This window comes from Brachycentrus maculatus, unplaced genomic scaffold (genome assembly GCF_059751285.1).
Source record: "Brachycentrus maculatus isolate JH-2025_06_01 unplaced genomic scaffold, ASM5975128v1 h1tg000553l, whole genome shotgun sequence".
NCBI classification, from domain to species: domain Eukaryota; kingdom Metazoa; phylum Arthropoda; class Insecta; order Trichoptera; family Brachycentridae; genus Brachycentrus; species Brachycentrus maculatus.
Genome location: NW_028281296.1, coordinates 288,027 through 315,783, shown reverse-complemented (window position 1 = coordinate 315,783; position 27,757 = coordinate 288,027). Strand labels below are relative to the sequence as shown.

The following is a 27,757-nucleotide window of genomic DNA, read 5'->3' as shown; positions in this document are numbered from 1 at the left end:
AATTTTGGATTAATCTTCTTCAGTTTAAATAATGTCATTTAAAATTTTATTATATTAATAAATTATATGTAAGATTTCGGGCTGACTTTTTTTTGTGACGATGTTTTTATTATAATGACGTTTTAACATAGTTATAAAAATTTGCATTTTTATTCAAAACAGTCGATAGGTTTTTTTTGTGTAATGTACATCAGATATAAAAGACGTCCCCGTTGAGAATTTTAGTCACAAGGCAAGTTGGTGAAGAACTCTGCCGACTCTACTACTCACTACGAAGGGTGTTCATATCGTCTTCTTACACTTCCTCAGGTACGTTACTTAAATGTTACTTAAAAAAATACAATTGTTTCTTTACTTTAATATCTGGTAATGTGCAAAGCATCAATGGTTCATTTACAAAAATGCTCAATGGTGATACATATATTTAATATTAAAATAAATATAAAATCTTTTTGACTACCAATATATTATTTTGTTTGAGAAAGAAATATTAGCAGTAGGTAATTTGAAAAAAAAAATAACAAGTTATGATTTTTGAAGTAATTTTTTTAGGCACAGTAGTTTATTTTATCGCTCACTCCTTTCAACAACGTCATATATCAAAAATCATCAATTTTCAGTTGTTTTTGGAATGCTCAGAAAATGTACTATATCCCAACAAAAGCGGCATGTTATAACTTAATATTTACCCGCTTAGGGCAGAAAGTGTTGTTTTTGCACTTTGAAGAAAAGGTATTGTTTAATTTTTTTTTTAAATTTTAAATATTTTTTAAATGGAAAAAAAACTTCAGGTTTTACCTAAAAAGATCTGTTGCATAGTAAAAAGTTCAATAAGTGGCTCGATATTTATTTTTAATACATTGTATTATATTTTTAAACTTGAAAAACGTTCTCCTGAAAATCAAGTTTTTTTATTTGTGACGTTCTTGAAAGGAATGAGCGATATGTATATATTTGCCTCTGTAGTGTATATTACTACAGTAAACTAAAACAAATGTACCGTAAAAATCATAAAGTTTTCATGATTATATTAAATGTTTCCATATATCAGACCGTGAAGCACAAAGATTACGGTAATTGTAATCACGGAGTGTTATAACGAAAATATTATTATTAAAATTACATGGTTTCAAAACCTGGAGTACAAAATAATTTGCCTATAGTAATAAATTAAGTCTACTGTTATCACTTTGCATTAGTTTAAAATTACGTTTTACGTGGCAGTAAATGCGTTTAGTATTCAGTGCAAGGTATTGGGTATTGGACGGTAAAGGACGTATTGAAAGGTGATTTGTAGTGATAAGGGACGCGATAATATTGTCGCAAAAATAAGGGCTTCTACACCGGGAATGTTCAGGTATTCCACTACTAATTATTGTGTTCTCAATATTATTAATATCTAAGGCATTTACTTTGTAGTTAGTTATTTTTATTTATTTATTTATTTGCAGAAATGTTAGTAATATTAGTATGTAACCACTAATCGAGATTTTTATGTCTACCGGTTTTGAGACATACCCGTCTCTTCTCCAGGACAATCACTACCACAGCATGCAAACAATACTACCCTTATATTTTGTATATTAAAAGCATTAAAACCTTGTGGTATTGTAACACAACACTCTCCTTATCTTCCATTATTTACTTCATCTTTGTTTTGATAATCTAGAAAAATTAGAAATAAGTAAAGCAATCAATAAAGTCTTACCCATAATAAATAACCAGCTTAAAGTTAACTCTCGTCCGCCTCCGTAGTATAATGGTCAGCACGCTCGGCTACCGTTCTGGAGGTCCCGGGTTCGATTCCCAAGGGGGGTAAAATAAATACAAGTGTTTTTTTTCACTGTAATATTTATTCAATATTACCCTGGACTGGTACCTGAAGCGGAGGGCTGAACACCTTTCCTACATGTGTAAACGATCAAGATAACACTGCGTTTATATGATGTAGTGCCCTATGCACCATTGGGTGCGGATAAGGGTTTTATTATAAAGTTAACTTTGAGTCCACTTTTGAAAATATTCCCATTGTGACTCTTTGAAAAATTTTATTTTACAAATGTTAAATCGTAACAATTTTATTCTAATTACCTGATAATGGATAATTTTCCGAAACCGGTGGTCACAAATAAGTGTTTATAAAAGTGGTACAACACAAAGTAAACAATGGATGATAATGAGAGTATTTTAATAATACCCTTTACTACCATAGCACTATTTACACACTTAAAACTACACAGAATGTTTGAACAACACACAAAACACACGTGATTTTGGTCGACTAATTATTGTACCTTTTCTCAATATTATTAATATTTAAGGCATTTACTTTGTGGTTAGTCATTTGTGGTAAGTATTTGACTCAAACTTTTTTTTTTCAAATATTCAAAAATGTTATATGGTAATATTAGTATATAACCAGTCACCGACATTTTTATGTCTACCGGTTTCGAGACGAGGAGACGGGTAAGTCTCGAAACCAGTAGACATAAAAATCTCGGTGAGTGGTTATATACTAATATAACTTATATTTGTGTTAACATAAATTTAATCCAAAAATGTTTTTAATACAAGTGTTCAAACAGTGAATGGAATTAGGAACCACCAGAATTTTTCTATTCAAATTTTTTCACCGAAAATTCCATTTTTTATAGTACCTACTAATAATTATTATTAAAAAAAGATTTTGAAAAATACAAGAAAAATATTATATGTATTGTAAAGATTTTGATTCAGAAAGATAGACACACAATGTCCAGACTTTCGTCTATTCTTCTTCGTTGTATGTGTCAGTGTCGGGTTGTGGTCCCGTGGTTAGTGTCGCGGACTCTTGTGTCAGAGTTTCTCGGTTTGAACCCGCTCTACCACAATTTGATACCTACTTCTAATTATGAGCCGCTTAGGCTCACAGAAAAAGTATGAAATTCAAGTATTTTTTTTATTTTTTTATTTGAATTTATAACTTATATTTTTTCAAATTCTCAACACGGTGATGGGTACGTTAATCTACTTTCCCGTAAAATGAAAATCGACTCAAGTATACAGCCTTCTCTTATGTAAACAATAAAATCTTCACGTGATTACAACATAGCTGCAATAAAATTTAAATAATACGAATAGACGTTTTTATAACCAACACTTCTTTACTCGTTCAGAGATAACATATGCAAGTCTTATTAATTAATTACCTCCTATATTCAAGTGCTTGTAAAAACTCATTGCATCAAAAAAAACATGTGTGTGCGTTGAAAAACCATGGTTGTGGAATACTGCAATGTTATTTTATTTATTTATTTATAAGATAACTATTTGCGTTTATATTATATACATTAATGTTTCAACTTTGATAATAAATGCACACATTACAAATGCAATCAGAATATTCTATCCATCAGAACAAAAATTTAAAATAATATAAAAAAAGATGCACTGAAAGCAAAACGAGTTCACTTAATATTTTGGCGTTTTCGACAAAAGTATTTAAAAAAATATTCACAGGCTGTACAAAATAAATCCGTTTATGTACTATTTATGCACTTTTTTAATTTAAATCTTTTTGCACTTCAAGTAACTGTACGCTTAGCCGATTTTTCAGCCATTCCACACATTTTACTGTAAACAGACCTAAATAAAAAATTTAGAAAACATCTTCAGCATCTTCTATCGTGTATACGTAACTCAATTTCCTAGATATTTTTCTTATAAAAGGTGTTATTCATGCTTGATACCCTTAAAATATTTACCCTTTTAATTATGATAAATGAAGTGGGGTGCAAAATATTTTTGATCAGAGTTGATAGTAGAGGTGGGTAGTAAGGTTAAAAAGAGTAAGGTCGAGTATGCACTGATTTTCTGCCTTTATGAAATGCACACCCCTGGATATATGACACTGAAAACATTTTGAATAGTAAAATAGTTTATTTTAACCCCTGTAGGATCTTTTAATTATTTAATTAAGGAAAAGCTAACAAGTATTTTACAAGTATTTTTCAATTAAGAAAAAGCTAACAAGTATTTTGCAAATCAAGTCATTAAATTTGAAAAAGAAATACAAAATATCGAGATATTTTTTAAAAAATTCTTTTTTTAACCTGAATTTGAAATGTTTAAATATGAATACTTTCTAAATATGACATTTAAGCAAATACTTTCAATGTTTTTAACTTAAACATCCAACGTCGAATTTAAAAAAAATATATATATATTTGATGTCTTTACTAAATAAAGAGATTAAAAAATATGTATATATATCAGAAAATATCATATTAATTTTTACTCCTTACATTTAATCCATAGCTAAAATACAACAATAATTCTTTTTAATTTTTCAGGTTTATCAATAATATAAAACGAAAATGTTTTGGATCACACGTGTGTTTATACTACATATCTGCTTTATTAAATATTGCAATCGGTAAGTATTTGTTTAATATTTTTCTATTGTTTTTATTTTTATTTCTATATCATCATTTTTTTGTCTTTCACTATATATAATATTAAAAATTAGTAAAAAAAAAATCCTTTTTTCACTCTTAATTTATTTGACCAGTCCCAGGGTTTCGTCACCACTGTCGTCTGATGATGTCGGTAACGACGAAAAACATTCACTGGTTAAATAAAATGAATGTGCGAAAAACCATATACTTAGTTGTTATTTTATGTAAAATATATCAAATATATTCCCTACGATAAAAAGAACATTGTAGGGAAAAGTTGGACTACTATTTTTTTATAAATTATATCACTCGTAAGTATAAACAATAAACAATGAGTTTAAGACCCTCTCCAAGTACAAGAGCTTAGTCTTTCTTGTAAAGAACAGCGTAACTTATTTTAACATTGCCATAAGTAAAAATGCCCATCAAATTAATTATTAAATTATATTTAAAATCCTATAACTATATTAGATAAATAAAAAATATCAATAAATTATCAATATCCGTTAAAAAAAAGTGTTTTTTCCAATCCTATCTGGAAAATTATAAACTACGTTTAATTTTTTTTATTTATATTATAAATATTCTGAGTATTAATAAATGCTCTGTAAAGATTAACAATTTTCTTATGCTCTTAATGATTCTTATGTACTTAATGGGTCCTTTCAATCTTACGGCCTAAACTTATTAAAATTACCTTTTCAGGATGTGTTTTCGACGAAGTAGCGACAGAATCCAAAGAAATACGAAGACTAAAAAAAATTGAAATTCTAAAGCAATCGCTTGGTGTGAAATTCAATGAACTCAGTTTTACTGATGTAAGCCTCTATTTTTTAAACCTTTAATTTACTCAATGTACAATTACAAATCCAGATACACAATAAATACATTGAACGCCAGCCATACATTGAAAGTCAGCCAATGACTTTTCCGGACCCCCGAAAATTCCCAGATTAAAAATGTATCTTCACAGATGTGAAAATGTAATGTAATGAATATAAAATTTTAAAAAAAGAATTCGGAGCATACGCCTACAACACCACATTTCGAAGGCATCAATTTATCTCCTTTCTGCTGGTTTTATGGTCCATGTTTCAGCAGCATAGAGAAAAATGGAGTAGGCCAAGCTCATGACAAACTCCTTTTTGGTGTTGTTACTCACACCTCGGTCTTACCAGATTTTATTTAGCTTGGACATGGCACTTTGACGTTTAACGTTAACGAAAATTTGAACTTTAACGTAAACGAAATGCAGAATTCTCATACTTCAAACTCACACAAGTTCACATACTGCAAATTTTCACATACAATTTTATTAATACATAATAGTTTCATGACATTTTTACAATACATTAAACGAAAGGTAATTGAACATGTTTAATTACACTACTATTATTAAAAAGATGTTATTTTTTGTTGTTGTTAAAATTGATTTATATCTTGTTTTTCATCTTATGTTTTTCAGATAAGTTCTATTGCCGGACCTTTCAATGTGACTAATTATTCTGACGAAAATGGTAAGTATCATCAATTCAATATTATATATTATTCGAATACTCACACCCAATTATTGATAAAATTGTATTTCTTAAATTTATGTTTAAGCATTGTATTTCTTAAATTTATGTGTAAATTATTTAACCTAATACCATAAATATTAATTTTTAATGGATTAATGTTTAATTTTTAATGGATCAACAGTAGAAGTATTATATTTATCTCAGTATCAAATTATTATTATTTAAAAATCTCAAATAAGAATGACATATGACATATGAATAATCTCTCTCAAATAGATAATTCGCAATTTATAAATTGTTATCGAATCTAGTCAAACTCTATGGCCAACAAAGTCTCTCACATAAATCGATTTTTTTGAGATAATAATATCTTTGTTTCTACGAAGGGATAATTAATAATTAATAACGCTTGATCGTAATCAGGGCTGTGGAGTCGGAGTCGGATTTGGAGTAAAAAAAACGAGCGACTCCCAACTAGTTTTTCGTTAAAATTTTAAATACATTTTTTAAAAATTATTTTGATGTGCACGAATTTAAAACTTGCTGATCACGCTTATATCAATGAATCACTGAGATCTATTTAATGCACAAAGTCTACGAAAATATTTTTGTCTCCTTCTATCTCAGGTCGAAAGAAGATGAGTATTTTTTGCGCGCGTTTTGCGCACATTTTTTGCCAGTAATTGTTATGCATTGGTCACGTCCACGTGTTGATATCATTGCGTTATATTTCAACAACGTCATATATCAAAAAACTTGATTTTTCAGGAGATCGTTTTTTAAGTTTTAAAATAAAATAAAATGTATTGAAAAATAAATATCAAGCCGCTTATTGATCTTTTTGCTGTGCAATAAATCTTTTAAGGTAAAACCTAAATGTTTTATTTTCCATTTGAAAAATATTAAACAATACCTTTTCTTCAAAGAGTAAAAACAACACTTTCTGCCCTGCAGCGGGGAGAAATAGTACATTTTCCAGGCATTCCGAAAACATGCACAACAAACAATTGACGATTTCTGATATATGACGTTGTTGAAAAAAGTGAGCGATATGTATAAACAAAATTCTCTCAATTTCTGTAATTTTTGTAATAGTAGGAATCAGAGGTACTTTTCCTTTGTTATAATAAATAATGGCCATATGCAAAGGTAGGAAACAACCTGATAAAGTTGAGCTTTTTTGAGTTGGAGTCGTGGAGTCAGAGTCGTGTTGTTGGTAAGTATAGGAATTGGAGTTGGAATCGTGTTTTTTTCCGACTTCACAGCCCAGGTCGTAATACCCCGGGATTTTCAATTACTACAGCTAGACGTGGTAAACAATTTTAATGAAAATTCATTATTTTTCCTTCTTCAACAACATGAACATCTTATAAGGATAATTAAGACAAGATTACCATAATTATTTTATCTCTCTTCTGTAGCAAAGTAAAAATAACATGGCATTTGAAAGGGAAATTGTGTTTTCATAAGTCCGTTTGAAAGATAATACATCAATATTTTTTACTTCGAAACACCACGATTAAATTATACTAATTGATCTTGTTTTTAATTCGTAGAACTCTATAATTTATATTTTGAAATCTTAAATCAAATACTAATGTGTCTATTGTTTCGCCTCGTTAGGGCATTATCTTTTAATATTTTAAAATATAAGATAAATACTTATATTTGTTTCAAAATATTCAGTGTTCATTTTTATATTTAATGCTTTAATACTCTTTATTGATTATTCAAAAAATCCTACAACAGAATGAAACAATTATTTAATATCAATGTGTTTTGTGGGCACGGTTTCAACTTTTTTTATGTATTTAATTAAAATATAAATTATTTATTACTTACACAGTCACTTTAGTGTTATCAATAAAAAAATATCATTGCAGAGTCAAGTTACACCCTCTAACGTCGACCTCAAAAAACCGATCCCTTCTTTGTTAGCAAGGGATAGGCCGAAATGAAAGCTTTCAAAAGTCGATTGTAGAGGGACGAAAATACTTTGTATTTAATAATACAGCTCTCGACCACATTTCATTTAAAAATTTATTTTTTTTAACATTCAACCAATAAAACCTAAATTCAATTGATAAAATCTCAATCTGTATGATTTTCTAATGTATGACTTATTTTATCTTGGGTTTAATTTTATTTTCAGTTAATGCAGCCGTTGATTGGGATCATAAAGGTAACATTTTAAAATTAAATATTTAAATTAAGTTTTTAACAATAATTTCATTTCTGAAATTTAAATTTACTTTCGAAAAATAATAAGGAAAGTGAATATAAATATAAATAAATATTTATGTTTATATATATATATATATATATATATATAAATTTTGATTGATCTGTATTAGTTTTTAATAGATCATACTATTCCATCCGTCAACAAAATACCGATAGATGTATGTATACACAAACTGAACGTTTTATAACATGAGTAACATATGTTCAAACGAGGTTACATCGTGAATGATATCTTCTTTATTTTAATACTCAAAATTTTTTTCGTCCTTTTTGACATTATTTTTCAGAATTCGTTTTTAAGACGCGTCACATTTTTTGAAGTAAATTTAAACTGTTATTATTTTCATCCGACCAAAAAATCATTTTGAAATATGAAGCGTTTTTAAAATGACGATTTATCTTGCTGACTTTAATCATAATTTTTTTCAAATTTAAAAAAAAAAATTACACTTTGAGTGTGTACAAACATTCGTACACAAATTTGGATTTTGTCCACTTATGAGTTATTTTTATTGGATGATTCAACAAAGATGAAGAAGTACGTGAAATCAGGGTCTTTAGAGGGCTTGGTGAATGTTACACGTGTTTGAAGTGATCAACTAAACCAACCTTTGGCAGGTTCAAAGCCCAATCATAACCCAGACATAAATATTCTACTGTATATTTAAATTGTTATTACAATAAGTTGTTGTTATTGTTCTTATCAACAGGTAAAAATATAAACCTCTTTATGACGTTTATATGAAATATAAGCAGTGTTTTTAAACAAGTGTTTTATGTATACATTTAAATCATTACATTATTCACAAAGTTATTTGAAAGTTCAAATTTTATATAATGTAAGATTATTTTACATTTTTCATTTATTTTAGGTCAAGATAAATGGTACATTAATTATCCTGATTGTGGAGGAAATAGACAATCTCCGATAAATATAAAAAAACACAAAGCTGTTTCCCAAGATTTTCCCCCTATTACATTCAACAATTATGGAAATAATCATCCATCGATGTCTTTTGTGAATAACGGACATTCCGGTCAGTATTTTATTTTATCATATACATAATTACAAATAACGAATTAAAATACTGTGCCCTGACTTAGTCATCAAGTGCTAAGGGACACGTGGAAAAAAATACAAAGTTTGAAAATTGTTCCATAATCAAATACGACATGAATAATGAAATAAATAATATTATATACGTGTAACAATAAATATTTATCGCTCACTCCTTTCAAGGACGTCATAAATCAAAAAACTTGCACAACTGAAAATTGACGATTTTTTATTTATGACATTCTCGAAAGGAGTGAGCGATATACACACAGTGTTAGCCAAATTTATTAGGTACGCCCTACAGAATTGTCTTTAAATATGAATTATTGCAATATTTTCGGATTGTATCGTATTTTGATGGATTTCACCTACTACTTATTACCTGCTATCCCGACCCTAGACAGAGGGCCCAAGGGCGTGGATTATTCAAAACCTCTCTTTTTACTAATTTCAAGGGTCAGTTTTATATGTGGAACATTGCTCTCCACTTATTATAATCAGAGAAAAAGTGCAATTTTTTGTACTTTTCATTTAAGCCTTCACTATTTTATATTAAAATACCAAAGAAACGTGATTTGAGTGAAACTGAGCGGTCTCAAATAATTTTATTGAATTCAGAAGGGTTGACCCGGGTAAAAATAGTTAAAATAATTTAATGCTCCCAGTGTGCGGTCCAAATAATTGTAATTTTTTTTATCTGTTTCTTATGAAAACTGCCCAGTATCCAAAATAATCTCAAAACTGTGTTTCAAATTTTATTTTATTATAAGAAACAATATTTTCAGAAACCTCAACGAAACAAGCTGAATTCTTTGCATCATTTATTCAGCAATAAAAGTGATTATTTTCAGTCCCAGTAAAATAAAACGTGTTTATTTTCCTCTGCGTACAACGTTTACAAAAAGTATTATGAATTAAAAGTATTATTAATATGAATTTTTATTGGACTAATTGACTGTTGATTTTTTTACTCTAGTGGTAGTCTATGGTCCATGGGGTGGACCTCTCTCAGTGCAACCTACTATGACCGGTGGCCCTATGTCTGGAACTTACAAACTTCACTCAGTGCATTGGCACTGGGGTGACAAGTTTATACATGGCTCGGAACACACAATCAACTCCTGTCGCTACTCAATGGAAATGCACATGGTCCATTATAAAAATACTTACACGTAAGTTTTTATTTTTTAAATATATTTAACTACTACTACTACTACTACCATCACGCCGTTTCCCCGCAGAGGTAGGCAGAGAGGATGGAACGCCACACTCTTCTGTCCTGACATACACTCCTAGCCTCCTTCACATCCATACATCTAGTCATACATGCCCTCCGATTACGCAGACTTTTGACACCGCCAGATTTTAGGTTCTGATTGATCTGATCGTGCCAAGTCTTTTTCGGTCGTCCACGTTCTGTTTTCCCTCTCACATTCGCCACATATATTTTCTTAGTCATTCTCTCGCTATCCATTCGCTCCACATGTCCATAAATATATTTAAAATAAGTGGTATATACGGGGTGAGGCATGGTCACATTGGTCACCCCCTTATTTAAAAAAAAATGAAAAAACAGAAAAAGTGTTATAAGTATGGATTTAATTATTTTTTCTGTATTCAGGGGCACATTAAAAGTTTGATTTTATTGAATTTTAAAAGCGGCATCTTGTAGGTGGCCTCCGCTGTCGTTAATATGGTTAAAAAGTCAAATTTTGTAATTTTCGTCCACTTTTTCCAGCATATCTATGCCTGTGCCGGTAATATCTTCAATATTATCAATACATTTTACTAGTTTCAAATACTTAATTTGTTTTTTATAAGTAAAAATTATTTTATGTATTAATTTTAAATCAAACACAGATTTTTTGAGTCTACTAAGTTGTATTTTATTAACAAAAAACAAAAAAAAATTATATTGTGACAATTGTTTAGCCTTGTTAGGGCATTATCAAACTAATTTTTTATGTGTTTTTTGTTAATAAAATACAACTTAGTAGACTCAAAAAATCTGTGTTTGATTTAAAATTAATACGTAAATTAAAATGGAGTTCTACAAATTAAACGCCAAGTCAATAAATAAAAGTAAAAATTATGTTGCTTGTCATTCCTAAATAAAACGATTCATTATGAATGTGGATTTTTTAAACAATTAAGATCAATAACTTGCGGAAATAAAGTTTATTTGGCGATATTTATATGGGAATATTTTTTTTTGATTTTCAGAGATATTACTGCAGCTCTTGCATCGTCAGATCCAGAAGCTCTTGCAGTGATTGGAGTAATATTCAAGGCAAGTTATAAAACATAAATTTATCCACTAAATTTGAGCGTGTACAAATACTAATTCACTTATCTGGGTTTCTTGACTTATTTTTAACAGTTATTTTTACATTTTTTAAACAAAATATATACCATGTTTCCAGGCGTTTCCCAGTATTTAAAATAAACCGATTAAGATCCTGCATACATCCAAACAAAAGGGTCTCTTCTTAACAAAAGCTTTCCCAATCCATCCATAGATGGATATAGTTAACTCTGATATACAGTCTCATGAGATTTTTCAAAGTGTTTTTTTCAATAAATGAGGAATCAGTAACCAGAATGAGATTATTGATATATGTAGGAGCCCCAAAAATTTTTTGTAGTATGGTTGTCAATCATGGGTGGAATGGCGAATGTTGCACTGTGTAGTGATCACTTAGCCAGCCTATGACAAGTCATAAGCCTTGTAAATACCCAGACTTCCAAATTCTTCTCCATCTATGTCGAATTAATAAGATTCTCTTATTTTTTTCACCATACTTCCAATTGGTTTTCGCTAATAGGCTTTTATTTGTTTTAAATAGTATACTTATATATTTTTCACGTTTCAGAAATCATTGTTTAAAAAATCCTCGGATTCCGTTATCGGGATGCTCAATACTCTGGATAAGGCGGCTGGAGGTCAATTAATAGATCCAGCATTCTTCCCTCTGGATCTCGCTAAATCCTCTTCAACCTACTACACCTACACGGGTTCACTTACTATTCCGCAATGTAATCAAATTGTCAGATGGATTGTCCTGACAGATCCGGTTCCTGTTCCGAGTAACTTTGTAAGTGCTTTGTATAAATATTACGAATTGAAACTCTATCTCTCTTTCATGTTAACCTGTGACGCGAATAGTCCCCCATCGGTAGATTTTGCCTGGTAGTCCACCAGTGGTGTAATCCTAAATTTAAAAAAAAGTATCGGAGCGCACCGCCCCCCGTGGTGAAGTGGGAGGGAAGTAGGGGGTAGGGGTACCTTTTAATCGTCTCTTCTACTTCAACATCATTCAACTAAAATTATTTCTAATATTCGATAATGGCTGTATCCATTTTTCTGCATCGATCCACACGATCTATTGTTTTACAAAGATTAAAATTTAAAAATTATGTCACTCTTAACCCTTCCGTTATGGTGCTTAAAATTTCCGCCTACACCAGTAATGTGTATTTTGTACACCATATGAAAATGTGGTTTAAAAACGGAGAAAATGTGAATATTCCTAAATGTTGGTTTTATTGACCATAGTTGAAGTTGTAATGTAACAATTTTGTAATGTTAGCTCTGGTAAGTATCTAAAAAGGGGAAAAAAATACATCGCAAGTACTTGCAATAGCTTGCGGAGCGACACAACCGCCGCGTAAAACGATCTGCGCACCACTAATGCAGTCAACACGTTACGACATGCGCGTATAGGCATACAAAACACGCCACGCGCGCACTCACAGAAACGTTTGTGGCTTGGTGATTTTATGCCCGATTTTTACATAAATTATTTATTTCCGTCGCTGCACATGAATAACTATATATTATATTACTTTTATGTAATACATGATTATATAACGGAGGAATACAAAAATTCTAAGCCCGTATCTATTGTATTTTATATTGATATTACCATTTTAAAAGTCGAGCTGTAGTAAATACATATCGCCGGGAGGGGAAGGTTAAAAACGACGAGACGCAACGAGACCTTTAATGACCAGGCAGTATGAAAGTCTTCGAAATACTAATTCTTCAAACTATAATACGAGTTTTATAAAAACTTTTGCTGAAAATAGGATATCATGCAGAAAAAAAACGAGAAAAAGTCGGTATTTTGAAAAGACAATTTTGTTCACACTCTTGGTAGGCAGTAAGACATAAAAACATAAAAGCAGTATATAAACTCCAACTTTTTATCAATGGTAGAAGTCTTTCAAAAGAATCATTGAATTAGGTGGTACCTAGTTCAAATTCTTCCGTAACAGATTGGATGGCAACATGTGCAATGTGCAATGACAAATGTGTAAACTTTTGCCCGTTATCGGTAACAATTACTTACGTTTGTTATTATTTCGATTTGTTTGAAAAGACTTAAGTAGACATTTTTTTGAAACGTAAAATTTGTTCCTGACCAGAGCCCAACTACACCCCTGAGTACACCCAACTAAGACAAGTATCCCATGATTTAATTTTTTGATTCGGCAGTCCCTTTAGTCATCTTTCCATTTTTATTTGGAACATGTTGAGTATGTCAAAAAAAAAGCTTCTTCATCTTACCAATAGATGACTCTTATTAAATTTTAATTGTAACAAGTACAATATTTTGGAATTGGATCATATAAATAGAACTTTCAAGAATTTAAGTAGTGTGGTTGTAATTCATGGGTAGAATTAGTGAATGTTGCACGTGTGTAAATTGATCACTTAAACACCAGCCTATGACGGTCGTAAGCCTCGTAAATGCTCAGACTTCCATGTTCTTCTTCATCTTTGTTGGGATTTAAAAAAATTAATATTTTAATGAAATATTAAGTCCTTAATTTATTTTTCTACTTTCAGATTGACACCTTCAAGAAATTCACATACAACGGACAACCGATAGTAAACAACTTTAGAAGAACACAACCTTTGAATGAACGTATAGTATCAAGAAAAAAAATGGTCTGATTTGCAATCAAACCCAGTAGGTGAAATATGTCAAATACATTGAGAAATTAAATGAATCCGATTTTTAAGAAAAATGGTTTTAAGTTTAAATTTAACTTTTTGTCTCTGGTCAATTTATGCAGGAATAGGGTTGTCATTTGCACCGATACTTTGGGAAATGTCAAGTACAGAATTATGTTTGTACATATTTGTTTTATCAATTATATTCAAATTTTTTTTTTAATAAGGAAAAAATTATCACATTTTTTTATTATTTTATTGTAAAAAATAATCACGGCACAAACTATTTTTTAATAAAATTTTTATAAAGGATTAACTCTTTTTTATTATTATTGTCTATTGTGATATCCCTCTGTGTGTAAAAAGAAATCAACTAGATGTTGGGCAATTCCGCTAGAAATTTGATTAATTTATAACAACTACGTGAGTCATGTAGCTCACGACCTGTCTTGGTGGTAGGAGCTTCGCCTTTTCGGAGTCCAGTAGTGGTCCTCCAAGGATGTGACTTCGGTTGCGAGCGAGTGCGTCACAATTATAGAGAACGTGCATAGGTGTTTCGTTATCCTCCATACAAAATCTGTAGACTGGGAAATCATGCAGTCCAATTTTTGTGCTTCCTCAGTCTAAATTGTCCTATCAATATCCTGGTTAGGATCCTTATTTGTTTCTTCCTAAGCTTTAAAGCTTATGTTGTGAGTTTCCACGAATATCCGGTGATCAGCCCCTTTACGTGTTTCATCCCTGTAGGATCACTCCTCAAAATTTATAATATTTAATTGAACTTGTAATTTTAGGTGTATTTTTATTGCTGTTTTAGGCCGTTTTCTTCTTATTACGAATCACATCAGAACGATTTTTTCAATCCTAAATTAATTCAGAAAATAATGTCTCTTCAGAAAATTGATCGAAATCGGTAATCTGCTCACTGCCAGTAATTACAATATGTTGAAATGTTGTACCTCATTTAAGTGTACCGTTCGTTTATTTGTTTTTTTTTTCAATTTCATAGTTTAAAAAATATTTATCAACTCAATGAGCGAGACTATTAGAGCCGCAGCAGATTTGATGTCATCCCCTATGTATACTTTGTGAAATAAATCATAAAGACCCTCTTGACTGGCTGCCTTCTACTGTTTATATATTTTAATTATATAGGGTGGGACGTGGTCACTTCCTTTTTTGAAACTCTCGCCACAAAGTGACAGTTACTTCTAGAATAAGTTCTTATAACGCGTTTAAAAGCATAGGATCTAAAGTTTTTTTTAGGTGAGTTTAGTGTCAATCATGCCATGGATAAACGAGGAGCGCGCGTTTGCCGTAGACGCTTACTTTTCTTTCGGCCATTCCGTCATCACGCCTGGTAAGTATCTGTGCCTAATCGTAAATTGATTTTTACATCAGGTATCATATATCACGATATAAATAGACACGTTCAAGGATACTGATAGTATGAAGACGAAACATAATGGACCTTCTAGAACCATCAGGATGCCTTTAAATGTTGACAAGCTAAAACGCCGTCGTCATATTCATGACTTCGAGTTTTTATGCCCAAGCTCGAAGAAAGAGATTTAGGGGATGTGTGGTTACAACTGGATGACACAACGGCTCACACGACACGAATTTTCATAATTTTTTGCGGAAACACATTCCCGGATGGCGCATCTCTCTTAGGCCAGCATATTCCCCAGATTTAGATCTCTTGGACTATTTTCTGCGCGGCTACTTTAAAACATTATTTAACATCAATAATCCAAAGACACTATGTTAGCTGAAAAGTAATATTTTTGTGCTAACACTGACATAGGCACTGATATGCTGGAAAAACTTGACAGAAATGTCAAAATATACCTATCTTAGCCCAATAACGAGAACTTAAAAATAAATGAAATAAAACTTAAATAAGTTGAGCCTCAATAAAACTAAGACCCACTACATTCTTTTCGGTAGAAAAGGAAATATATCTTTGAATGTAAACATCGGAAATGATCGCCTGGAGCAAAATTTTTCGAAATATTTGGGTTTAGTAGTAGACTCTCAGCTCTCATGGTCAGAACACATTAATCATGTTAAAAGAATAATTGTCCCGATAATATATATATATATATATATATATATTTATATATATATATATATATATATATATATATATATATATATATATATATATATATATATATATATATATATATATATATATATATATATATATATATATATATATATATATATATATATATATATATATATATTTATATATATATATATATATATATATATATATATATATATATATATATATATATATATATATATATATATATATATATATATATATATATATATATATATATATATATATATATATATATATATATATATATATATATATATATATATATATATATATATATATATATATATATATATATATATATATATATATATATATATATATATATATATATATATATATGTATATATATATATATATATATATATATATATATATATATATATATATATATATATATATATATATATAAATATATATACATATATATATAAAATATATATATATATATATTTATATTTAAATATATCAACTTATTCCTTCAAGAGAGAAGTATAGTACTCCATAAAGAGAAAGATTTTAGCGGCTGGAGTCTCGTTACTAGATGGTATAACGTATTGATAATAACGTTGACACCAAATATGTAGCCCATAACAGTCCCAAGGTCCGTATCCTTGGATTGCATCTTTATTATGTTCTATTCAATTAGAATCCATCAGCGCCTACGACCCCTAACTTGGTGTATACACAGTTTACGTATCGTTTTTATCGACATGTTTAGGGTCAGATTCTTGGAGTAGAGGTAACGGAATCAATAAGAGTTTTGTCAATTTTTGTTTGTATCCTGCATATCCATCATATTTTCTGTATTTCTACTTTCTTGGTAATTGTTTGACTCGGTGAAAAAAATATAATAATAAATAAATATGTGCATTTCAAGCTTGTTTTCTGCCTTCTTTACTGTCTACATAATAATATAAGAAAAAACCGTACGAATGCAGATTGATATTATTTTTTGGCAATTCGACACATATGAAGAAGGAAATGGAAGTCTGGGCATTTACGGAGCTTACGACCGTCATAGAAAAAAAAATAGAAAAAGGTGGAATAAACTGAAGAAGAAGCAAGTATTGGATTCCAACTCAGAACATAAGGAATGCATGTGTTTGGTATGTATGGAGAGTTTTGATTGCTCTAAACCTGGACAGGAATGGATCCAGTTCACCACACGCAATAAATAGCCTCACATTTCCTGCATTCGTGGCGATAAATTTAATTTAACATGCCCAATTTGTGATTCGGACAGAGTTTTGAGCGATTAAATATTTAAAAACTTAATTTTACATGTAATTATATATATATTCTACATATTATTGTTAACAATTACATGTTTGTTTTATTTTTGTTTAAGTTCTTAACAACATGCCCCACCTTGTAACAACTTGCCCCTGTGTGGGACACATTGTTACAGTTTTTTTTTAAATATGACATAATCATTTTTGAGGACTTTGTTGGAACATATTTTAATTGTTTTATTATATTTTAATAAATGTACGTTAAGATATGATATTATGTATCTCAAAATAAACAGTTACCAGAAATTTGGCTTTTTATTTTTTTGTAACAACTAGCCCCCCCTTCCCCTACATGTTTGTAGAAAATTCATGACTAAATCACAACTGAAAACTTGTCCTGTCCAAACTCCAATCCTTTAAATCAAATTATTAATTGAAAGTCTTCTTCTTTCAAGATTCAATTTTCTTTCCTTTTCTTTATTTTGTGGAGTATAAATGACTTTTCATATTTAGATCCGCATCTAAAATCTACTTAATAAAATTTCTGCACAGTAAAGTACAAACATAGCATACAGTAAATAAGATAGGTGAATAACATACAGTAAAAAAGAAGAGTCCGCCGCCGAATCGCCGTCAAAAAAATCCGTTTGGTTACCGAACTGGAATTTCCGGGTTTGAACTCTGGCTTTAGAGTCCGCGACACTAACCACGGGACCACAACCAGACAAAATCCTTTCTGGTTTATCAATGTGCTACCAACTGTTGCTCATAAAATCTTTTAAACTTACTTATGGATGTTAATTAGACAAAAGTAAACATTAAAAGCTTAAAATGGAAATTAAAATGTTTTCGAAGTCTAGAATCAGAATCCAAGAATAAGAACAAAAACCCAAAAAAAGTTTTTTTGTTGACTAGTTTTATCGGTTACAAGTTGCTATGCCGTATGGCGATCATACTTCTTCACCATTCCATTACAGGGACATAGTTATCAGTGGTGAGTGTTAGTTTAATTTATGGAGTACCTCATTATTAAATGTTTTCGATGTCTAGAATCAGAATCCAAGAATAAGAACAAAAACCCAAAAAAAGTTTTTTTGTTGACTAGTGTTATCGGTTACAAGTTGTTATGCCGTATGGCGATCATACTTCTTCACCATTCCATTACAGGGACATAGTTATCAGTGGTGAGTGTTACTTTAATTTATGGAGTACCTCATTATTAAAATATGTAAAATACAATGCCTCACATGTAAAAAATATCTTAATACTGGCGTATTTTCGTGACGTCAAAAATCACCTTATCGCATATGTAATTACCAGACTCCAATAAAAAGCGTAATTTCATGATAAATTGACGTTAGTAGTCATAGTCATAATCTGCAAATTCAAACTTTGAACCACCAACATAAGAAAATATAGTATTAGCATATGGAGATCAATCAGATATTAAATCATTTTCAAAAACAAATTTGGAAATTAATCTTTCGACTTCCTTGAATATTTAATGTTTCAAAAGCAAACACTTTTATCTGTTTTTCATTTTAAAAAGAAAACTATATTTTTGTTTCGTCATGTAGATTTACTCAAAGAACAAAAAACTTAAAAATCTTAAAAACCTAAACTTAAAAAAGTCCTAAAAATCGTGGCGTTAGTTTAGGTTTTGAATAACTCATTTAAGAATATTAAAAGCGTCCGTAAGTGATGATATGATTGGAGTCGAGAGTTGGTTGAGAGAGAAAGAGTTTTTTTTTATATAGAATGGCGTTGCACATGTAATACAATGCATTTGCTAATGTCAAGTTAATTGAATTCTTAATTATAAAATATGATAGACAATAAATTATAAAGATAAACTATAAATTTATTCCATTTAATTTTAAAAAAACAACTAACAGTCTGTACATAATTGGGTTCTTGCTCGCCAGGATGAGATGGATATCTGTAGGGAGGGGAATAAGCGGGGCCAGAGATTTAAAAAAAATTGGCATTTGGTCATTTAATAGGCAAACAAAGAATATATGGTTAAGGTCTTCCTCTTCAAAACGACAATCGCAAATGGTCCCCCATTGACTCCCGTCAAAGACACCAATCCTCGCAAGGTACTCTCTCGTACAGCAATGATCCATCCTCATTCGACAAATGGTGGATGTATCTGAGAGAAAGAGTTGGAGCTCTAAGGAACAATAGTACCTAATGCCTCAAACGTGTATGAAAGAGACGGTGCACGTTTTATTCCCTTTCTTGAACAATACATACATACATCTGGCAGCTAAGAAAGGAAACGGATTTCTGAAAATGATACGAGTTCCTACATATCACTCACTCCTTTCAAGAACGTCATAAATAAAAAAAACTTGGTTGTTCAGGAAAACGTTTTAAAAGTTTAAAAATATAATACAATGTATTAAAAATAAAATCAAGCCACTTTTTGTAATTTCTCCTATGCAACAGATTTTTTAAGGTAAAACCTGAATGTTCTTTCTACATTTGAAAAATATTGAATATATTTAATAAAAAAATTAAACTATACCTTTTCTTCAAAATGCAAAAACAACACTTTCTGCCCTGTATCGGGTAAAAATTATAAAATATGCCGCTTTTGCTGGGATATAGAACATTTTCTGGGCATTCCGAAAACATACACAACTGAAAATTGACGATTTTCGATTTATGACGTTCTTGAAAGGAGTGAGCAAAAACTGGAAAATATTCTTTCGTGAAGTGAGTGATGCGTTGTACATCGTTTCACGATCAGAAAGGTACATGAAGAAAAAAAATGCATGTATTTTTTACAACCATGTAAAATAGTGAGTGAAATGTAGGTAAGATGTTAAGGCCATATTCGCAATTATAAAATTCATTTAACATCCGGTAATGCATAGAGCCGGAGTCAGATCACGCTAATTTTTTTTTAGAATACATATTGGACAACATTTTGAGTGTGTCCAAATACTTGTTCACAAAATCTGGATTATCTCCAATTACAGGAGTAATTTTCATATTATTTTTTGACATCTCATCAAAGATGAAGAAGAATATGGAAGTCTGGGCATTTACGGGGCTTACGACCGTCATAGGCTGGTTTGAGTGATCACTTTACACACGTGTAACATTCACCAATTCTACCCATTATTGACAACCACACTACTCAAATTCTTGGAAGTTCTATATATATGAGCCAATTAGTTCATAAAAATTGGTTCATATATATAGAACTTCCAAGAATTTGAGTAGTGTGGTTGTCAATAATGGGTAGAATTGGTGAATGTTACACGTGTGTAAAGTGATCACTCAAACCAGCCTATGACGGTCGTAAGCCCCGTAAATGCCCAGACTTCCATATTCTTCTTCATCTTTGATGAGATGTCAAAAAATAATATATACATATTGGAGTTTAAAATATAAATTGAAATAATATATTTTCTATCTTATCATAAATTGAATAAATAATATATCTTCTCACCTTTCAATAACTCTTTTTTATAAATATAATTTTAAGAAGAGAATGGCACAAAGTCGTTTTAATATTCTATGCATTAAGTGATCAGTGATTTTACTTATTTTAACATAATAATATGTTTTTTCTTTGTTGCAATACATTATTTTGAGTACAAAAGCCGTTCTTTCAAAGGAACATTACTTACAAGTTATAATACATTGGCATACTACTCTATACATTCCTATAACATTTTCCACTCTCACTATGAAGGGTGCTTGTATCGTCGTCCTGCTTACCGCATGTGTTGCACTCGCTCAGGTATATAAATCGTATTTTACCTTAAATTCTTAAACTATCCTTCCGTCTAAAATTGATAGAAAATGTTTGTCTGTGTTTTTTACGTATTCAAATACCTTAAAGTGTGAGTAATAATCCAAAGTAATTACTTTTACTCACAAATTAAAATAATGTTCAATTATTCTGAAACTTAAATTATTTACAAATGGCAATCCAAAATGTTATTATTTAAAATAAATTTAACGTTATTCCTTATGTATTGTAATATGACAGATTTATTTCATAACAATGGTTTGTAATTTTTTGGGATAATATTTATTCAATATTACCCTGGACTGGTACATAAAGCGGAGGCTGATGCTAACGATCAAGATAGCACTGCGTTTATATGAAGCAGTTCCTTATGCATCAGGGGTGGTTAAGGGTTTGAAGAAGAAAAAGAGTTCCGCTCTAATTCACCATAGAATCGCGTTTTGTTAAGGGTTCCATTGTCGTAATATTTGCATTCGTTCTTGATATTTTTTTTATATTTATTTATACGTGGTCAAATTATTTTTTTTATACAGTCATTCAAAACCAACTCAAATCTTAAATCTAAGGAAAAACGGAAGGTAAAAACGTAGTGGTGATGAATAATGGGTCTGAGAAACAATTGCGTCTGGTTGTGGTCCCATGGTTGGTGTCGCGGACTCTTAAGTCAGAGTTTCTAAGTTCGAACGCACTCTACCACAATTTAAAACCTTTTACTAATAATGAGCTGCTTAGGCTCACAGAAATAGTATGAAATTGAACTATTTGTGTAAATAATAAAAACACAAATATTTCTCTTTAAAAAATCATAACAAAAAAGAAATCCGTCACATTTTGGGTACAATAATATTTACTTTCATTTTGGATTCATCCGTTTTTTTCTTATATTATAGTGTTGACAGTGAAAAAAGTATAAGCTATATACAAACTTGAAATGCGCATAATAATTATTTTATTTATTTGTTCACAGAGCCAAACACTGTTGCAGAAGATAGGCATAAACAAAGTAAAATTTCTGTGCAGAATGCAAACGAAAATTGATAAAACTCTAAGCAATTCAATTGCCGCTACTGATTTCGATGCTGCCGCCCCTATACAATTAGATTATGTGCTTTGCGTATACACCAAGTTGGGGGTCGTAGGCGCCGATGGAGTCGCAATCACGGAAAAGATTCTAAAGATGCTACCCAAGGGTACGGACGTCGGGACTGCTACGAATGTCATAGAGACGTGCAACACTATTATCGGTTCAGTGTATGCTACCGGGACTCCGGCCGAGAAAGCCTACCTCTTCATGGATTGCTACAACACTCTTGCTTCGAGCCTGGTGTTTTCTACTAGCACCTAATTTCGAGAAAAGGAATTTTCACAAAGTGTACATTTTATAAAAAAATATTTTTTACTTAAATTATCTAATTAGACGTTCTTTTTCAATCAAATAAAAAATTCAATTTATGATTACAGTGTAACGTAATTTAATTAATTTGTTAGTATATTATTGCTTCAGTAACCAAGTCCAAAATCATGTTGATATTCATTTTCATTCAAACCCTTATCCGCAACCCAATGGTGCATAGGGCACTGTATCATATAATCGCAGTGTTATCTTGATCGTTAACACATGAATGAAATGATCTGAATGTATCAATATTTTTAAAAAAATCTTTTGAAATCATTATTTGACGTTGCACTGTTTTGCCACTTTTTTAAAATATATTTACTAAACAACCTACTTTCCAAAATAAAGGTCCATTTTACAGACTGTATCGTAATTCTTTTTGAAATTGTATGTTTTGGCTAATAACAAGAACTCGTGAAAATACCCTATTATCAATATCGGAATGAACAATAGCTATCCTTGACTGGGCCAAGTATACGGATATGGGTACAGATTTTTTCTTATAATTTAAATGAATGAATAACGGTGAAGGAAATTATTATGTATTTATTGAATTTTTAACAGTTGTTGAAAGGTTAATGATAAAAAAATATATTTTTATTTTTCCTTAATAAATAATAATTTGTTGATGAGCATTAAGTGCTGAGTTTTTATTTTTTCATTTAATTTTACAAAATTTATTAATATTTTTAATGTGTTCAAATCGTTGTAAGCACAGGCCTCTGGACTCAGTAGAACATTCATCCCCAAGGGGGGAGATGTAATAAAATAATTAGGTACCTACCTATACATTTTATTAAGTACTTACAAATAGTACCTACATAAAACAGTTCTACCACCAGATGTCGCATGCGTCGCGCAGAATTAAACAAAAGAGATCCGATAGAAAAAATATATTATTATTAACTGTCAGAATCAGATAGATATAAAAATTATTGTAAAGATTAATTGAGAATAAACTTTTATTGTCGTTTCTTTAATTACAAAGCAACACATTGTTTATTTTATTATTATACACCCACTTTACATATTATTTACACCCAATTTATAATACACATATATATATATATATATATATATATATATATATATATATATATATATATATATATATATATATATATATATATATATATATATATATATATATATATATATATATATAAATATATATATATAAATATATATATATATATGTATATTTATACATATATATATATATATATATATATATATATATATATATATATATATATATATATATATATATATATATATATATATATATATATATGTATATATTTATATATATATATATATATATATATATATATATATATATATATATATATATATATATATATATATATATATATATATATATATATAAATATATATACATCTGAGAATCGCATAAATAAGATCCGCATAAAAACAGACCCCAGTGTATATATAAACACAAAAACATTTAAATATTTAATCACTATGCTTAATAATACAAATATACATACATAAAATAATTTGACGCAACGACTTTTTTGTTTCATAAGAACAATAACATTAAGAGTTGCAATCATAACTTTACATTTTAATAAATTGAATCAATAATATGTTTTTTCTTTTGTTTGAGTACATTATTTTCAGTATAAAAGCCGTTCTTTCAAAGGAACATTACTTACAAGTTATATCGGCTTAGAACTCTATACATTCCTGTAAGATTCTCCACTGCTCACTATGAAGGGTGCTTGCATCGTCGTCCTACTTGTCGCATGTGTTGCCCTCGCTCAGGTACATACATTGATATTTTAGCTTAAATTCTTTAACGCTTCTTTTAGATGTTTTGAATTTACATAAAATGTCTGTATGTGCTTATTATCCGATCGAGATCTCGGCAACAGCATCCATCTCCAGGTGCTCTATGTCTATAGGTACCTTGAAAGTCTTGGTACTTACTTTTTCTTGTTCGCAAATTCAAATCATGGTGAATTATTCCAAATCAAGCATTACTATATTATTTTTTGACATCTCATCAAAGATGAAGATAGATGTCTTTAGTGAAGTTCTAGTGATTCAAGAATAAGGTTTCTAAATTGGTTCATATATACTTATAGAACTTCCAAGAATTTGAGTGGTGTGGTTGTCAATAATGGGTAGAATTGGTGAATGTTACACGTGTGAAAAGTGATCACTTAAATCAGCCTATGACGGTCGTCAGCCCCGTAAATGCCCAGACCTCCATATTCTTCTTCATCTTTGATGAGATGTCAAAAAATAATATGAAAATAACTCCTGTAATTGGAGACAATCCAGATTTTGTGAACAAGTATTTGGACACACTCAAAATGTTGTAAATAAATTGTCTGGTCAAATTATAAGCTTAAGTAATAAAAATGAAAATGGTATTTTCTGGCGTTTCTCGTGTGTGTGATTGAAATCCAGGATTCGGACCTCACATACTAATATAAGAGTTTCTGCTTAATAAAGAGCTTCTTTACATCTCACCAATAGATGTCTTTAGTGAAGTTCTAGTGATTCAAGAATAAGGTTTCTAAATTGGTTCATATATATATATACATAGAACTTCCAAGAATTTGAGTGGTGTGGTTGTCAATAATGGGTAGAATTGGTGAATGTTACACGTGTGTAAAGTGATCACTTAAACCAGCCTATGACGGTCGTCAGCCCCGTAAATGCCCAGACTTCCATATTCTTCGTCATCTTTGATGAGATGTCAAAAAATAATATGAAAATAACTCCTGTAATTGGAGACAATCCAGATTTTGTGAACAAGTATTTGGACACACTCAAAATGTTGTAAAGCATTACTATGGTTGGTAATTTTTTTGAAAAATGTATATGGTCAACTTATTTTGATAAATTACAAAATCAAAAACTATGAAAGTTATCTCAAAATACCATTTCAAATGTCAATTTATATCAGTTTACTACTTTAAGAGTAAAAATAAAACACTTATACAATACACATTTTTAGTTTATTGATGTAAACACGAATGGCTTCACAAACTAGTTATTCAAAAAATATTTTTTGATAACTCATTTAGTAATATTTTCTTTACAAAATGATACATACACACTTAGTTCAACAAATATGAAAGTAATTCCTGTAAAATTTCAATGCTTAGAAAAATAGAAATTTTTCAGTTTATTTTTTCGGTTCAATTTAAACTTTAAATATTTATGTATTTTTGGTTGCTAAGTCCAACAATTTAAAATACTTTTAATTGTCACGATTCATTTCTTTCTACAAAAAATTCCACTCTCCGCCGGCTACCGTTCTGGAGGCCCCGGGTTCGATTTTCAGGGGAGGGGTCAGATAAATTTATGTGATTTTTCATTCTAATATTTATTCAATATTACCCTGAAGCGGAGGGCTGATCCCCTTTCCTTCATGTGTTAACGGTCAAGATGACACTGCGTTTATATGATCCAGTTCCTTATGCATCTATAATAAAGGTTCGAAGAAGAATTCCGCTCCAATTCACCATAGAATCGCGTTTTGTTAAGCGTTACATTATCGTAATATTCGCATTCGTTACTTGATATTATTTTATATTTTTTTATACACGGCCAAATTATTTTTTTATACACAGTCTATCATTTATGAGCGACATAAATCTTAAATCGAAGAGAAAACGGAAGGTAAAAACGTTGTATCGATGAATAATGGGTCAGCGAAACAATATCTGTGACATTTCTAGCACAGCAATATTTACTTTCAATCTGGATTCATCCGTTTTTTTAATATTATAATTTCGACAAAAAAAAATTACTAACTTGATGTGCACATAATAATTATTATGTATATTTATTTGTTCACAGAGCCAAACAACATTTCAGAAGATAGGGATAAAGAAAGTAAAATGTCAGTGCAAAATGCAAACGAAAATTGGTCAAGCTCTCATCGATTCAATTACCTCTACTGATTTCGATGAAGCCGACCCTATACAATTTGATTATGTGTATTGCGTATACAACAAGTTGGGGGTCGTAGGCACCGATGGAATTGCAGACCTAGAAAACATTCTGAAGGTGCTACCCAAAGATTCGGATGTCACGGAACTTCTAATAAATACTTGCAAAGCTGCAATCTCTGCGGGGTACAGCTCCGAGCTTCCAGCCGCAAAAGCCTTTCTCCTCATGAATTGCGTTGACTCTTTGTCTTCAAGCCTGGTGTTTCCCTAATTTCGGGCCTAATTTCGAAATAGGAAATTTTCACATAGGATATATTTCAAATCTGATTTTTTTAAAATTAAATAATCAAATTTGATTTCTTTTTACAAAATCGATAATTCAATTTGTCATTACAGTCAGAATCGAAGTTATCTGTGAATATTTTATTTATTTCAATCAAGCCCAAAATGCTTTTGATATTCAGATCAATTAAAAATTTCCTTTTGAAATTATTATTTGATTTTGCAGAGTTGTGCCACTATTTTAAAATATATTTACTATACTTTTTTTCCAAATTAAAAGTCCATTTTACAAACTGTATCTGTTTTTTTTTAAATTCTATGTGTCGGCTAATAACAAGAACTTGTGAACCCTATTCTCAATACCGGAATGACCAATAGCTATCCTTGACTGGGCCGAGCATACGGATATGGATAAAGATTTTTTCATATCATTTTAATTAAAAAGAATAACGGTGGAGGAAATTATTAACAGTTGTTGAAAGGTAAAGGATAAAAAAAAATCAAATGTATATTTTTCTTAAATAAATAATAAGATGGATATTTAGTGGTGATTTTTTATTTTTTTTAATACTACTAAATTTATCAATTTGTATTTTAAATGTGTCTAAATCTTTGTAGCACATGCCTCCAGGCCCGATACAACCACTCAGAGCTTCTTTCCGGACCGTCACAGATTTTTAAACAATACTTTTCCTATTATTTTTTTTGACATCTCATCAAAGATGAAGAGGAATAAGAAGAAGTCTGGGCATTAACGGGGCTGACTACCGTCATAGGCTCACATAGTGATTA

General features: G+C 30.1%; 3 protein-coding genes across 5 annotated transcripts; all 3 read left to right on the top strand.

The window, feature by feature from the left end:
• The first annotated feature begins 227 nt into the window (after positions 1-227).
• On the top strand, positions 228-14,536 carry LOC148301519 (carbonic anhydrase 2-like). The gene is made up of 10 exons (XM_088273123.1): positions 228-309; positions 4,332-4,414; positions 5,142-5,254; positions 5,902-5,953; positions 8,109-8,138; positions 9,073-9,237; positions 10,234-10,429; positions 11,481-11,547; positions 12,131-12,352; positions 14,110-14,536. The coding sequence occupies exons 6-10, from the start codon at positions 9,210-9,212 to the stop codon at positions 14,215-14,217; spliced, it is 621 nt and encodes a 206-aa protein (XP_088129249.1). The 5' UTR covers positions 228-309; positions 4,332-4,414; positions 5,142-5,254; positions 5,902-5,953; positions 8,109-8,138; positions 9,073-9,209; the 3' UTR covers positions 14,218-14,536.
• A 6,694-nt stretch (positions 14,537-21,230) lies between these two features.
• LOC148301518 (uncharacterized) lies at positions 21,231-23,590 on the top strand. The gene is made up of 2 exons (XM_088273135.1): positions 21,231-21,343; positions 22,323-23,590. The coding sequence occupies exons 1-2, from the start codon at positions 21,290-21,292 to the stop codon at positions 22,698-22,700; spliced, it is 432 nt and encodes a 143-aa protein (XP_088129261.1). The 5' UTR covers positions 21,231-21,289; the 3' UTR covers positions 22,701-23,590.
• An 834-nt stretch (positions 23,591-24,424) lies between these two features.
• Positions 24,425-27,510, top strand: LOC148301517 (uncharacterized). 3 transcript variants are annotated; one of them, XM_088273134.1, is made up of 2 exons: positions 24,425-24,539; positions 26,592-27,510. In XM_088273134.1, exons 1-2 carry the CDS (start codon positions 24,486-24,488, stop codon positions 26,952-26,954), a joined length of 417 nt encoding a protein of 138 aa, XP_088129260.1. In that variant the 5' UTR covers positions 24,425-24,485; the 3' UTR covers positions 26,955-27,510. The 3 variants fall into 3 exon arrangements, 2 of the variants coding, with proteins under 2 accessions (XP_088129260.1, XP_088129259.1); XM_088273133.1 differs by having other exon boundaries at positions 24,425-24,696; positions 26,592-27,507; XR_015838783.1 differs by lacking the exon at positions 24,425-24,539 and adding an exon at positions 25,322-25,581 and having other exon boundaries at positions 26,592-26,727.
• The last annotated feature ends 247 nt before the right edge of the window (positions 27,511-27,757 follow it).

What these genes read in the sequence shown, in the direction of transcription:
- LOC148301519 (XM_088273123.1), top strand. Translation starts at nt 9,210, where the DNA reads ATGTCTTTTGTGAATAACGGACATTCCG. An exon ending in CATTATAAAAATACTTACAC is followed by an intron (nt 10,430 to 11,480) that starts GTAAGTTTTTAT and finishes TTTGATTTTCAG; the next exon opens with AGATATTACTGCAGCTCTTG. An exon ending in TTCCTGTTCCGAGTAACTTT is followed by an intron (nt 12,353 to 14,109) that starts GTAAGTGCTTTG and finishes TTCTACTTTCAG; the next exon opens with ATTGACACCTTCAAGAAATT.
- LOC148301518 (XM_088273135.1), top strand. Translation starts at nt 21,290, where the DNA reads ATGAAGGGTGCTTGTATCGTCGTCCTGCTTACCGCATGTGTTGCACTC. An exon ending in CATGTGTTGCACTCGCTCAG is followed by an intron (nt 21,344 to 22,322) that starts GTATATAAATCG and finishes ATTTGTTCACAG; the next exon opens with AGCCAAACACTGTTGCAGAA.
- LOC148301517 (XM_088273133.1), top strand. Translation starts at nt 24,607, where the DNA reads ATGTCTGTATGTGCTTATTATCCGATCGAGATCTCGGCAACAGCATCC. An exon ending in TAGGTACCTTGAAAGTCTTG is followed by an intron (nt 24,697 to 26,591) that starts GTACTTACTTTT and finishes ATTTGTTCACAG; the next exon opens with AGCCAAACAACATTTCAGAA.